The sequence below is a fragment of the Maniola jurtina genome, chromosome 2 (assembly GCF_905333055.1).
Source record: "Maniola jurtina chromosome 2, ilManJurt1.1, whole genome shotgun sequence".
In the NCBI taxonomy this organism is placed as follows: domain Eukaryota; kingdom Metazoa; phylum Arthropoda; class Insecta; order Lepidoptera; family Nymphalidae; genus Maniola; species Maniola jurtina.
In genome coordinates, this window is record NC_060030.1 from 7052215 (window position 1) to 7068050 (window position 15836).

The window sequence follows — 15836 nt, forward strand, 5'->3', positions numbered from 1 at the left end:
TATTCGTGAAAATAGCTTTAGGAATTTAAACGACCGTAGTAGAATAACCCTAAGTTTGGTGCGGGAGCATGCGTGGGCGATCCAGTCTCTCGTACGCAGGCGTACTAACAAATTACGTTTACCTACTGACGATTCAAACACAAACCGAGCCTTCGTCTAAAAGCCTTCGATCATCGCACGACACGACAAAATGCGGTCGCGTCTTCGAGCCGATTTACTCATGCAACCGATATTTGACCGACAACACACAATATCATGACGCACGAGCGAGCTTTGGACTGATTTCTTGGATATGTCGTCCATAATGCTAGGTCTTATTACGATGATATTTATTGCAATGATCAGTCATAGTCAGAAATAAGATCAGTCAGAAAAATGTACAAACGTCAGATATTACCTATACGATATACGCTGCGTATTGTAGCCCCAAAGCGCAAATCGTGTCGTGCGGTGCTGCTTGCAAAAAGTTCTAAATGCGCCGACAGTACTACAAAGTGAACCTCACATTTACACTATAATTTACGTATCCCTACAGTGACAGGCAGACTAATGAAACTTCCTTTTAAATCTGTAAAGTTTAAATACAATAATTAGGTACCTTACACTCGCCATGAATTCCCATGGCGATCATAAATCGTTGTAACTTGTACTAATTTTTAACTCTGTGCAAGCCTTTGTTTAATATTATCATTTTACAAGAAGCGGCATTAATTTTTCTAGGTACCTACTCGTAAATTAATATCTTATAAATTACAGGATGTATTTTAATTCTAAAATCATATCCGACAAATTTTACCCGATTTGATTACCTACTAATTTTTGGAAATTTGCTCATCTTAGTTTTCTTTTAAGCGTAGGATGTGGACACTTCGCTTGGTAACAAGCAGAAGCTCAGTTCTGGCAAGTCGCTAGCACTGAGTAAACACTTGAGATAAGTCAATTTCTTCAAATTTTAGTAGCTATACAAAAACTTGCAGCGTGAAAAGGTACATTGCAAATGACTTGCCAAAGTCTTCGACAAATACTTGGGTAAATATTGGACACTTCGCTTTAGTGTAAATGATTGATTTTAAAATTTTATCCGTATGTTCACCTTCGTAAATGATAAAATATAGTAATCATTATTATTAGATAATCAAATTGATCTTATCGGCATCACTTAAAATTATTATTAAACATTTACGAGATACTTTTTTGATTATTAATTATTATTATCATCATCATTTGTTACCCATGAGATATTATCCTCCTATATAATAGATAAACATTTTGATATTTTTTATGGTTCGTCATTATATCTATCCTGATAAATAATATACATAATACTATCTTTTGATCCCCTACTAAATACTGTTCAAATAATAACACCGAAAACTTTACCAGAGAATTTTATATAACTGAACATTTGATCTTACGATGCTTATTAAACGTAACTCCAAAGAAACAATTTCTACAATTTCGTTACTATTCACATTGCCTGAATACTTAGTAATTAATTATATTGTATTTACAATGGCAAAAGACTAATTTATTTGAAGGTGTCAGGCCGAGTCACGATTTCGTTGAAGCGCCTTTACAGAAATAGTTTTGCGCCTTTGTGACTAAGATAATAAATTCCTGACATTGATGTAAAGGTTCATGCCTCTACCGGGGTTCTAATATTATGTGAAATTAGATAAAATCTGTACGATAAGGTAATCTTACAGTAGACAAGTACCTAACTACCTTAACATGATAATTTTTATACAAGGTGACATTATTGATAAGAAAAATTTCAACGAATTTTATACGAAAAATGTTAAAAGACAGTTATCATTATTTCAGCAAGAAAATCAGAAAAAAACTGTAATTAGTACCTATCAGTTAGAAATTATTAAATAATAATAAAAATCAATAACCCAAAAATATAGAAGACATTGTGTACCTATACTGAATTAGATTTGCTTACCTATTCGTTATCTTCAAGATATACACCGAAAATTTAAATATATTATGGTATCAGTTACCTTATACACATCGTGATATAAGTACTCGTTTTAGCGACAGCTATGTTTGCAGAACAAATTAAAAACGGCGTCATATATGGAGATCAAAACTTTTTCGTGCCACCGCATTTAAATTTCGGAGCGTTTGTTTTGGAAAAAATTTTGGAACATAAGGACAGGGTCGCCCTGGTGAGTTTTTAATTAAATTCGTTGATATTTTAAGAGCTTTAACATTATTAACAAAATAACATCTGAAATTGCAAATCCAAGCAAACTACAACATTATGCTTGATAATACTTATCTAAAATTGATTTCTTAGTAAGACAGAGCAGACAGTGATATAAGGTTTTTAATTTACCACCGTTTATATACTTGCGTCGATAATATTTAGCCCGACCCTAAATGCATAAGTCTTTAGTAACATTTTTTACGCCATTTGAAATGAAAGGGAAATCTTCTATTAATAGATTCTCAAAGTAGGTACTAAAATATTTGATTTAGTGTAATACTTTTTACATTAAATCGTTAGACAGTTAATCCATCTACAAAATCTAGAGCAGCTTACAAAATAGGTATATTACGAACAAAGATTTCCGAGCATTATCAAGACTGCATTAACATAAAGCTGTGTAAGACTGACAGTACAAAATGAATGTGCAAAAAAGAACACAAGCAAGACAGTCAAGATTGCTATAAATTAAGCCAGGACGAGCAAAAAGTTCCTAAAGTTGTTTCACTGCGAGGGTATCAAACAAAACAATGCTTGTTTCTTCCAAGCTATAGAGTTTGATCTTACTAATTTTACTTTACTACGATATTCTTTATATATTATCTCAAAACACCCTAATTTTTTACACAATTTTTTTTGTTCAGATACAAGTTAGCCCTTAACTGCAATCTCACTTGGTTGTAAGTGATGATGCATTCTAAGATTGAAGCGGGCATACATGAATCTGAATACATCTATTAAAAGAATTAGATGATGCCCGGAACTGTCCTGTAGATGCAACGCCTATAGATGGGACTTGAACTGTCAACTTTTTGGATGGTCTATCCGTTGATGGTAATGATGATACGATGAATTTTTTTCCAGATAAATGGAGCAACTGATGAACAGATAACATATCAAGAAATAGTCCAAAAAACTGTTAATATTGCTTCCGCTCTAACTGCCATTGGTGTCAAAGTTGGTGACGTAGTGGCCATAGCGAGTGAAAACAGACTCGAATATTTTATTACCTCAACAGCAGTTTACTGTTGCGGTGGAATCAGCACCTTCTTTAACAACGCTTATACCAAAAGTAAGTATTTACTATTTAGTATATATCTTGAAATAACCAGTATATTCTGATAAATATATTATATTCATTGAATCCCGTTCTCTCTAGTCGTATGCAGAACGATCTAGGATCCCACCGCATTTTTATCCTAAAAATAACTTTAATATTAGAACATGTTAAAAGAAAAGATACTATGCCTAATTTCAGAATTACAGAAGAACACATTCCTTCATTTCTTTCATTCCTCTCACCACCACTATTTAAAATTGTAAAATTGTAAAATGATCTTGTACTACTTGCAGATGAATTGATTCATGCTGTTAATATTTCCGAACCGAAATACATATTTGTGTCTGGTGAAGTTTTCAAAAACCAATATGATACCTTAAAAAGTTTCAACGGTGTTAAAAAGTTTATTCTATATGATGATGATCCGAAATCCACGAATTGCCTTCACTACCGAGATCTGTCTGAACGATATGTGGATATTGATTCATATAAACCGGTCGATTTTAAAGGTAACGTACATACCTAACGTTTATCTACTTAGATCAATTTAAGAAAATATAATATTTAAAAAATAATTATTGGATTACAAGGGTTGTGCAAACTTTATACAGCGCGATGGAAGCGAAGCCATACTTTTTCCAAATTAGCCTGCTTCGATCTTAACTTATCATGACATCACCGTGAAATCGCAGCCAAGGGTTAACTTGTCAAGGGATACAAAAAAAAAATACAATGTCCACGAATAAAAAAACAGTAGGTACAGCGCAATCTCGCGGCTTTTTTATTGACAAAGCGTTGTAAATCCATGAGAGTGATGTGTCGCACTGATTGTGTAGAATGATGCGGAAAACAAATTGTTTTTGTTGGCAACGTATTCTTCTTAAGGTCCCAACGCACTTGAAATGCGCTACGCGACGCGGCGCGGCGAATATAGTTTATATGAGTTTGTATGAGGCAAAGCGCACTTGAGCAACGCGGCATGCAGAGCAGCGCAAGTGCGTTTGGACCTTTAAACCGCGTTGGGACATCTCGCGTCGTCGCTGCCCTCTAGCGTTGTATCTTTACGAGCCCTTATTATTTACATTGTTTATTAACATTATACCTACTTATTGATGTAGAAGTAATATTACTCTTTTTTTAAATGTATCAATCACTTTCAGGAAAGAATGGAACATGTATGATTCTTTATACATCGGGAACTACCGGAATGGCTAAAGGAGCTAAATTGACCAACCTTTGTTTGATTGCAGCATGCCAACAACCATCGTAAGTTGCCTAAAGCTTAAAGTAGTTAATATAAAAAAATAGGTTCATAATCAAGCGTTAAGTAGTAAATATAAAAAAATAGGTTCATAATCAACTTAGTTTTCAAAAATTTAATAAATAGAATGAAAGCAAAGTTTCACTCATCTTATAGTCTTCAAAGCGTACCACCGCAGAATCGATGCAACAAATTACCGAGATTAGAAGGGTGTCGTTGAAAGAAAATGTATCGACCACTAACTTATTTTAGACAAAGTGCAAAAAATAGATATGCTGAACTAAATACAAATTAGAACTGTTTCTGTAGTACTAGGATTGTCTATAAAAAAAGCACGTCTTATAATGCCCTAGTTGTAGACGTTGTACATAAGTAGTTATATAACATGGTAGAGTTAAAGTTCAGTTTACCTATTTAGTAAATATTAAAAAAGAAACTTCGCTTTCATCGGCTCTGCCGCAATATGCCTTGGTCCTTATGGATCTCTCGAGTTACTTATAGATCTTCACCTTTTTATTCTGTCAGGTCTGTTACCCGAGATCTGACTCCACTCTCCGTTGCGCCATGGTCAAGTACAATGGGACAGATCTGTACTATACAAGATATCTATAATGGAACAAAATTAGTTTTTCTGCCAAAATACAATGAAAGGTTGTATATTAAAACAATAGAGAAATATAAGGTACCTATTTCTTAATTTATTTTTATTTAATTATCCAGTACTTGTGATACTATGATTATTGTTTTATCTATGAATTCGATAGTTTCCATAAACCACAGACATACCGCAGTATAAGGGAAGACAGTAGTCCGACGCCCTTGATCTCGTGGTAAATGATAACCACGACATTCCTTCAATATGGGTCCTGTGGGGTGATTCGCTTACTCAGTGTATATATCTAGTGTGGTGATTTCATTTTAGATCGGGTTATTAATTATGGCACCTCCACTGGTTGTGATGTTGTGTAAATCGACCATCGTTAATGAGTACGACATAAGTTCCGTCGAGGTCCTTTTTGTTGGTGGCGCACCAACAAATCCAAAAACCATTCATCAGGTTAGGACCAGGTACGAATAATTGATCATAATATTGATAGGTATGCATAAAACTAGGTGTCAAATTATTATTAGTACTTTCAGACGACATAAGTACCTAAATGCGACTTCATTAAAATACCGTAGCAAAGGCTCTGAAAGCGATGTATTTTTCTTAGTAATAAAGTATATTTCCGTTATAAAATAGTTATTATAAATTACAGATTTCCTCATATAAAACACCTATTACAAGCCTATGGAATAACAGAAGCCACAGGAGCAGTGTGTAGAGAGATGGAAATCAGCGCCAAGGAGGGAAGTGTTGGCCCAGTCGTTCCAGGAAATATTATTAAGGTACCTAAGTTCGTGTAACCACAATTGAACAAAATTTACACATACTGAAACAAAATGGAAAGCAGGAAATTCTTGACGATATTAATTTTAGGTTGTCGATCCAGAAACCAACAAAGTGGTAGGAGTCGGTAAACCAGGAGAAGTCCGAATAAGCGGTCCAGTTGTTTTTGACGGTTACATAGGAAAGGATAAAAAAGAGGACTTTGATGAAGAAGGGTTCTACAAAACGGGCGATATCGCCTATTATGACAAGGATGGCTTCTTTTACATTGTTGATAGAATAAAAGAAATCATTAAATATAAAGCATGGCAAGTAAGTATGATGGTTTATCCATTTTTTGATCTTAATGAGAAAATGTACTATATTAAAAATACCGCAAACTGTTTGAAATTCTAGGTTCTATTTACACTGAATACTGCTCGCGATAATGTGGTCCATTCAAGAGAGGTTCCATCTTCCAAAAATGTGACTTAAATTCAAAATCTTGATTTATTTCTGCCTTTTGAATATGAAGAGAATTTCCTTGATGGAAATAATTTTTGGGCAAAAAATCGATTTATTAAAGCTAACTTAAAGCCAGAAAATTTTTGAGTCTTTAAAATAAAATGATGCGTATGAACATACTCTGATGATTTTAATAACTACAGGTGCCTCCGTCAGAACTTGAAGGACTTCTCCTGCAACATCCAGCAGTGAAGGATGCTGGGGTAACAGGCGCACCAGATTTGTTGGCAGGAGAACTGCCTACGGCATTCATAGTAAAACAGCAGGACGTTCGAGTAACTGAACAAGAGATTATTTCTTATATTACTGAAAAGGTAATGAATTGATCCTTTTATTTTAACCCGATAATATGAATACCGTTAATTTTAATACTAGAATAATGATGACTTAAATACCATTGTAACTGTCAAGCATCAGCAGTGTTACTTGGAGTTGTTGGTGGTCTTTACACGGACTGGCGCTCTGTCATGTTTTTCGAGTAGTCTATTGTTCGACTGGCTCTAGGACTTCCTGGTGATGCTTAATGATGTTGATACAATTGTAAAATATGTTAACTTGAACGTATTGGTACGTTTTATTTTAACTCAATCATTAACAGTAGATAAATCTTAATTGATGCGCCTAGATAAACAAAGTATAATAATAAAAGCGCGCCAACTTCTGTCTATTTGAAAATGCTATCTCAAAAAGTCCAAAATAGATTTTATCAAGGTTGCTCTCAAAGAACATAATATTATTACTAAGTAAGCTAAGTATTAATGCGAAGCCAGACTAAGTCAGCAGAAAATACCAAGCTGCTTAAAATCTCAAATGTAAAGTGCACTATCATTTATTTTCAGGTAGCGCCGTGGAAAAGACTGCGGGGTGGCGTTATATTTGTTGATGAGATACCAAAAACTCCCAGTGGCAAAATTCTCAGGCGAAAACTGAGAGAGCTTTTGTCAAAGCAAAGACCACAAAAGCTACCTGCCAGCAAATTGTGATCTCAGAGGGAACTTTGGCATATTGAATTATAAATTAATAAATCTCCCCGTCTTTCTGACTTAAATACAATACGACTTTAAAAATAAAATTGTTTCACAATAAAATTTCCATTGCGATTTTCACTTGTTGCTCTTTATTTCGGATAAATCTGATCCATAATAATTATCTTTTTATTATTGTTAATATTGTAGATAACGGTTACATACCACGAATGACGATTAATTTGCTGACTTGTTTCTCTGTTGTAACATCTACAATATAGCATAAAAACCTTTCTTTATATTGTTATTATCTGTTCAGTATTTTAACATGAATTGTTTCTTATTCTACTCATTCTTAGAGGAGACCCGTGCTCAGTAGTGGACCGGCGATGGGTCGAATTGATTATTCCAACTCCAACTGTCTCATACAGAATAGAACCCGAGATGGTTGGTTGGAGATTTTCAATTTCTTTTTTTTCAATTTCTTTCTTTGATTTGATTATTAGGAATGATAAAGCATTGGCTAGCATTTAGTGAGTATTAACATTCGTGTATAATAACTACGTCAAGAAAATAATTAGATTTTATCACCAGTGTTTATTTTCGTTTTATTAAAAGTTAACCTACTTCGTGTGGGGCGCTACAAGTCGAATTACAGCTGCTTAGCTAATCTCTGCTAGAATCCTTGGCACTTGAAGCAGGAGGCCAAGCTATGCTGCTGTTATTTTATGTGGCTCACTGTCAGTTTGAAAGTTTTAAATTAGACTATTTAGTAGGTATTTTATAAATGCGAAAAAGGCGACGGAGCGAATTTTCTGGCGTACTTAGCCCATTTAAAGAAACAGTCAGTTAGTTAATTACTCAGTCGGCAAATTCCTGAAAAGCAGCTCTGGTGCTGCTTCATCAATTCATGGGCGGCAGTTATCACTTAACATCAGGTGACCCGCTTGCTCACTATTTATATGTATTTATTTAATATGACTGGTTAAAATTGTTGTTTATACTAGTTAAACCTAGTTGTAAAACGGGAGTTAACTGAGGCTTGTATGTACCTATAACAAATTCGCATTCAGTGTTATAGTTCAAACGTATGTATTAATATTCAAGGCTATGGTGCGAAGCCGAGGCAAATTGACAAGTTACAAATAAAGTTCTCTTAAATTAATGCATGAACTCCTATCTAAGCATGCAAATGTCATCAACGAGAAGATCAAGTAGATAGTTTAGATTATTGGTGAAAGCAACGACACAAATTTTTCTAACACAACCTAATCAGATTTAATTAACACCAACAAGCGTGCAATGCGTGCATTGTGTGAACATTGAAGTAACTCAGGGTTGACTCTACATCAATATTTATGTCATTTAATTATTTTCTTTTACATGTATTCTTGTTAACTGTCAATAGTGGCCTTCCAAAGTGCCTTCAAATAGAAGTGCGTTGTATGGTCGGCCTCAGAATTCGAGAAGTAATTCCGCTAAACTATTTTATCAGAAACCTGTCGCACTTATGACTTTTTTCAACCCCGGAACCAAAAAGAGGGTTGTTGTAAGTTTGACGTGTATATCGGTGCATACAGAGACACACAGTCAGTGTATCTGTGTGTTTGTTTATCTGTCTGTGGCACCGTAGCTTCTACACGAATGAAGCGACTTTAATTTAGATTTTTTTTTTGTTTGAAAGGTGCCTTGATCTAGAGTGTTCTTAGCTATAAACCGAGAAAATCTGTTCAGAAGTTTGAGGATTATCAGCTCTTTTCTAGTTTTCTTACTAGACCGACCGATGTGTATATATTATGTGTGTAAATATTGGATAAATGCTTTAAGTTTGAGTTTAATAAACACTAAAATAACAACAATCAATAGATTTACTATCATCCTACTGAATCTATGTAGCAACCCTAGAGAAGTGGCGCCAGTGCAGATTGATTAGTTACACACACGGCTATCGAGATTTTCGTGTTAGATAAATATGGGTTTCGAGGTAGGGTTTCGTCAAAATGCCAATCTCCTTAAATTTCTAGACAACGAAGCACCCAGCCCGTGATTGACTTTTATACGTCTGTTGTAAATCTTAGCTGATTGCTAAATTGGTCTTCGTTACAACAATGAAAACACTGTCGTACTTCGCATGGGTACGTATGACTACTAACTATATCTATCTATAACGGTACCTAGCTATAATTACTAGGGAAAAATCTAACAGGTTTCTGTGGTTGGAAAAGCTGGTGCAGATTTTTTGTTGTCCTGTTTCAATTTGCCACGTTGTTATGGAGTTAGAAAGGAAGAATATGTGTACTGCAGAGTAATAAATCACACTTAATATTATAAAGGCGAAAGTTTGTATGTGTGAGTGTGTGTGTATGTTTGTTACTCCTTCAGGCAAAAACTACTAGACGGGTTTGGCTAAAATTTGGAATGGAGATAGATAATATCTTGGATTAGCACATAGGCTACTTTTTATCCCGGAAAATCAAAGAGTTCCCACGGGATTTCGAAAAAACCTAAATCCGTGCGGGCGAAGTCACGGGCATCGGCTAGTAACTAATAATTCTTATTTGTATAATATAGACCTTCTCTACAATCCACTTACATACCTATGTCATATTAATATGATTCCCTGTAGAATAAATTCTATCCTTTTGTTAGCACAGATCATTATACCAGAGATGCCAAGCTTAGATATAGATTTATTTTATAAAATGACTATAATACTCCACAATAGGTGGATAATAATAGGATTGTTAGTAGTCGTTACAGTAAATTGCATGGTGTAGCAAAAGCCAATCTCCGCCCACTGTGCAATCCACCTATGGTCTTCGTAATGACACTATATCGCTCGTGGAGGATCAATTCGTGTATAATTTAAATATCTCGTTAAGTTACTTCACCCGTGACTGTATCTATCATAACGTCGATCCCACAGTCAAGAGTTCTGAGTTCAGAGTTCTGCGTTTGCCTTTAACTACTTACTTACCAATCAAGTCACTGCCCATATACACCAATAATTCGAAAATGTGTTTGTTGCTACGAATAATAAAACTGTAATTTGTTGGTTGGTTGGTTGGTTTGTCCCTCAATCACAATATAACAGAGCAATGGATCGACGTAACTATCGCTTTAATTAAGGGCCGGAGAGTGTATCCCATAAAACAAAAGAGTTCCCACGGGATTTTAACAACCTAAATCACGCGAACAATGTTGTGGGCATCAGTAAATTTTAAATAATATTATGACAAAAAATTCTTCATTTGACCATCGCGGTCAATAATTTGATCTTAGATAAGGTAGGTACCAGACTATACACGTTCTACGATAGATACCTACCATATAAACCCGTAGAGATTATAATATGAATTTGAAAATGCCGTACTGTAAAAGATCTGGAACTACTTCATAGATGTATAACGTATTATTATAACTTTATAAAGGCTACACGGTAATAATATAAGAAAAAATCTGAAGAAACAAAAAAGGACATACTTTGCAAGTTTCGATATTTTTCCCTTCACTAAGTTAAAAGAGGTCTTTATGAAATTCCTTTCCATAACCTGTTTTTTAAAGTTTTTGAAACTACTAAGTAGGTAGTTGCGGAAAGCTCTTCTAAAGACAAAGGTAGTTTCATTGTGAAACTCAAAAACCTTTAAAATTGTAAGAACTCTTTGTGGTGTTTTAAGTGTACTTAAAAATACATTAAAGTTATTACAAATGTTTGTTCAAGTTCTTGAAAATGTTGTCAACTTTATTAAGCAATGTAGCCTCCTGTTGAGATAAAGTAAGGTTTCCTGTACATGAAGCCGGAGACGTACCGGTGCCGGACCGGAATTGAGTAAAGAGATAAAATTATCATATAAGCCGTACGGGCGCCACACTGCTGCCGCATCGTCGCCGACGCGACGTACCTGTGCTATGCCGTCATTTTGTGTACACTATTCCCACGTAATAAAATCGCGATTATAAAGCGGCAGTGGTGCTGTGCCGCCTGTAGACTCATCAATCAATCAATCAGTCTGCTTGCGTCCACTCCTGGACATAGGCTTACCCAAGAGCGCGCCAACCACCACACACGGTCGTTCGCCTTTCTCATCCACCCACTTCCCAGATCCAGTGGGTTGGAAGTCGTCACACACGGTAGGTGGGTCGACTGTCGTCGGTAGGCTCACATGCGATTTGTTTACTTACTTAAGGTCCGGCGCCGATGCGGCTCCGGCTTCTGTACAGGAAGCCTTAAGTGATCGCGAGAAACTTCGTAATTTGCCCAATACTCGGCAATGCGATGACGGTAATCCTACATGGAACAAGGGTATCTTTACTTTGCTAACGAATTACATTAAGAGTTTACGAGAAGGAATTGGCTTGATGAAAAACACAAGAAAATTGAATATAGTGCACACTGCACACACGTAAACCGATAAACGTGGTTCCAAGGTGCTGAAATCATGACCGGAAAACGTAACATAGGCAGAGCACCTACTAGGTTGACAGGTGACATCGGACGAGCCACAAGGAGCCTGGACTCAGGCAGGCGGCGCAAGATAATGGCGAGGCGTGAAAGTCTCTACAAAAAATAATAGTTATATCCAGCAGTGAAAATCCATCGGTTGACGATGATGACGAAGATTTTATTATTGGATGCAATAATCTATGAATATGAGCGCGTCCAGAACAAAAGTATGGACCATAACCTCGGTATGCCTACAATAAGTAACGGTTGGTATACGTTCACACAATCCGAGCATTTTAGAGTAAGCGTATTCAGGCACTATGTTTGGTAGTGCGCCTCTAGCATACTGCCGTCCTGTGTCTAAACGGCGGTTAACTGCAAACCGAGATGCCTGTTAGGTACTTATTGACGTTTTATGTCTAGCTTATGTAATATTTTGAGCTGATGTAAGCTTTATAATCTCAGCTATAACCACATTTATGATTTTCGAACTCCTTGTTCTACAGCAGCTGTTTACTCAAATATAAATGCACATACAAACGCAAAATTTCACACTTTCCGATCGACGACTTTACTGTTGACCATCACCGTTCAAGGTCCGATATTGTGGACAAAGAATACAAACACTTTATAAGCTTCTTGTTGCCGTTGCCGATATCGACTAACGGCAAATTACGAACGACTATTTCTCCAGAACTAAGGGATTAGTTCCAATTAAAATACGTTCGATATTGCTCTAGATAAAGTAAAGCTCGCGATTTATTGTTACATTACAAATCTTAATACCGTCATTAGTAAACGCTATGCTTGGATAGAATATCAATAAGAAATACAGTATTTATCAGTCCATTCTGCTAATTGAATGTTTTCTCACTCACTTCAATACATGAAGTAATTTCGCCTGTAGAAGGAACGGACTTAACTTTTATAGCCTGTGTACATAAACAATCATAACATTAACGGACATATAAAACGAAACAAACATAATAGGACAGTAAACATTTACCTTTTAGCGCGGCATTCACTCTATCCAAATCATAGAGTGACAGTGGAAGCGGCTCGTACAACAATCGCAGCCGCGGCGTTTTCCAGCTACCATATTTCTCGTAAAAACCATCACTCAAAAAAATACCCGAAGAGTGTCTGTAAAGCCTATAAGCGCACTTACTCGTCCGCAGCCAGTCAACAAACACGATCGCACCGTTTAGAGTATGCTCATCTCCTAAAAACACATGGCTCTTCATCTCCTGCACATCCCCTTTCATTATCAAGCGTATGTAAAGTTTATAAGACATGAATATTTTCTCCCAGGGCTTGCTGCCTCGCTTTATCTTTCTGACGCTTAGGACTCGCGCCGTGAAAATGTACTTGGATTCCGACACCGCTGACGACAGAATCTCGTAATCATTAGTTATCGTGTCGTTTAAAACACATTTAGAAGCGTTTATATTCTTCTTTTGGTGTAAGGTGTCCCGTCTTTTGACAATACCCCGTATATCGAAATGACCGTGTATCTCTGTACAGGAGAAAAGCAATAACACTAAAAATTTAAGCTTCATTTTTCTTTTATGTAGCTTAGATGTGTCTTGTTTTACGAGGGCCGAGTGCTTGAATAAAAGAACATGTTAAGTGTTTCTACATGGAGAAACTTTGATTGAAGCGGCTCGTAAACACACGTCGACCGCAATGTTGCGCAAGAGTCGATCCGGCGCCACCGAGACGCGTGCGCGAGTGCGGACCTGCGCGCACACTGGAGCCTTCGCAATTCCATGCAACCTTCGTCGACGTAAACAAACATAAACTAACGTGTCATTAATTCACCAATGAGACACCAAGTTTCCTTATTGGTCGATTCATTTTTTAACAACGCCCCAACAGCGAATAACTAACTCCGTTTACGTAATGCAGTGCATTAAAGTTTACTTCACGCCCGTATTCTAAAATATTGCTTCTTTATCCCGGGTGTCATGGACAGCTCGATAGGTCAACGGGGGCACAATGCCGCGGGGTGGGAGATAAAACGTAGAGCACAATATGAGCCGAGTTAACAGTTATTGCCGAACGACTCGCCGCCTTACTACGCCCTGAATATTCATGTACGAGAGCCAAGCCAAGCGGTGGATCGCTCGGGATAACTACTTTTGTCGCAATATATACTATTCATGCGGTTTGTTCGCAAAACGGAAACTCGTCGAGGATTTTAAAAAATTTAAAATTCAAAGGAGGTTGCGTTTTGTATCCATAGGAATTATCTCGTGACGAAATTTTACAACACGCTTCTTTTGTATCTTGCTAGAATATGCAGATCACATCTTCGCTGTTCATTAAAATTTAAATAAAAAACACGTCTGACGAGGCTCGAGCCGCCCCATTTTTATTTTTAGCGTCTATTAATAATCTGTAAGGGTAAAAAGATACATATCTATCGGACACGAAGCGAGAAGTAAGTAATAATAGAAAGAAAAAACCTTTTTGAAACAGACATGACTGAGTAATGATGGTTTTTTGAGAAGCTCTACCACCTCATCTAGGTCTATAGATAGTACCTACATATCAAGACAAATCCAATGAGCCCAAACCCGATGGAGGTATGTTGAGAAGTTCCTCCACTTCCCGGCTCCACCTTGAGAGCACCTCCATGTTACCATTATAATATTATTGAATTATTGTCGTAGAAATTACAAGGCACTTATTGTGTTACAAATGTCACCTCAATCGGTTGAAGTAAACTGTTCTGAAATATTACACTGAATCCATATACAATAAACATGGAAATTTATATAAAAGCTTGTAAAAAGAGCTTAGATAGCAACGCTAAGCGTACATAGACGATTGCAACGCTGCACGAGGAATTTGGAAAGTGGTACGAGCGTGGGCGGGCGAGTCGAGGCGGTCGATCTCTTGACGAATCTTTAACGTCGCACTTTATTATTTTGTAACCTTTTACACATATATATCGGATTATTGAAATCGATCCATCGCTCCGATCAATCATACTTTGTCTTTTGAATAATTTATCACGAGACATCTTTAATATAAATGAGTTTCGCCTTAGAATATGATTTTGGATCGCATAATTTCCATAATAGAAACCTTGAGAATAAGAGTAGTTCATTTAGTTTTCGATATTATTATAGAACTAGGTTAGTGAAATTCCAAAATAGAATCGTTTAAATACAGTTTTGTTATCTCTCTGCATCATATTTCTCATTGCTAAGAGTCGTCATACTTTTATAGAAATCACATAATGGATATGGGACTTGTGGGCTCAGAGATCCTTCTGCTATCTGCATATGACTCTACTAAGAGTATGAGATTTCAACTCTCAGGTTGGCTCGTTTAGACTCGATTTTTATTAGATGGCACATGGCATAGTTAGCGAATAATGGGGTTCATAAGAAAGCTCAGACTCACACAGCAGGTGATAGAGAGAACTAACTATGCTTGGAATGCAGAAATGAGGAGATCCGTAGGAGAACCAGAGTAATCGACATAGCTTATTTTATTTTATTTTATTTTTATTTATTTGGGACAATAAACAATTACATATTATATATTACAGCTATAACTTAAATCTATCGTTCAATATTAGTAAATATGTAATCAACTACACTATCCACAGCTTAACAATAGAACTAGGGCGATACAATGTGAGTTACCGGGTTAAACTATTATACTACGTACTAGCTAGCACAAATCAAAAATCCTGCATAATATCACAAAATACATGATAGCACCTATACCTTCATCTACAACAGCTATGAAAACGATATTCAAATAGTAATCGATAATACTCAACTAATTTACAGTTGTGTCAGTGGCATTTAAAATAAAAAACGCAGTCGTTTAGTTATCATTAAAACATTTAAAACAGATAAGCTTCGTGTGGGGTGCAGTCGCATCATGACGAATGGCGGTACCCATTACTTTCTCCTCAGCCTATAACGCCTCCTGTGATCCAAGCTTTAGATACAAGGCGCGACCAGAGAGGTGCAAT

The 15836-nt window shown here is 36.3% G+C and overlaps 1 protein-coding gene across 1 annotated transcript; it reads left to right on the top strand.

The window, feature by feature from the left end:
- The first annotated feature begins 2018 nt into the window (after positions 1-2018).
- LOC123869842 (4-coumarate--CoA ligase 1-like) lies at positions 2019-7506 on the top strand. Its single transcript, XM_045912905.1, has 10 exons — positions 2019-2174; positions 3080-3287; positions 3569-3784; positions 4436-4541; positions 5062-5218; positions 5459-5604; positions 5796-5925; positions 6017-6238; positions 6574-6744; positions 7270-7506. Exons 1-10 carry the CDS (start codon positions 2049-2051, stop codon positions 7411-7413), a joined length of 1626 nt encoding a protein of 541 aa, XP_045768861.1. The 5' UTR covers positions 2019-2048; the 3' UTR covers positions 7414-7506.
- Positions 7507-15836: the final 8330 nt, after the last annotated feature.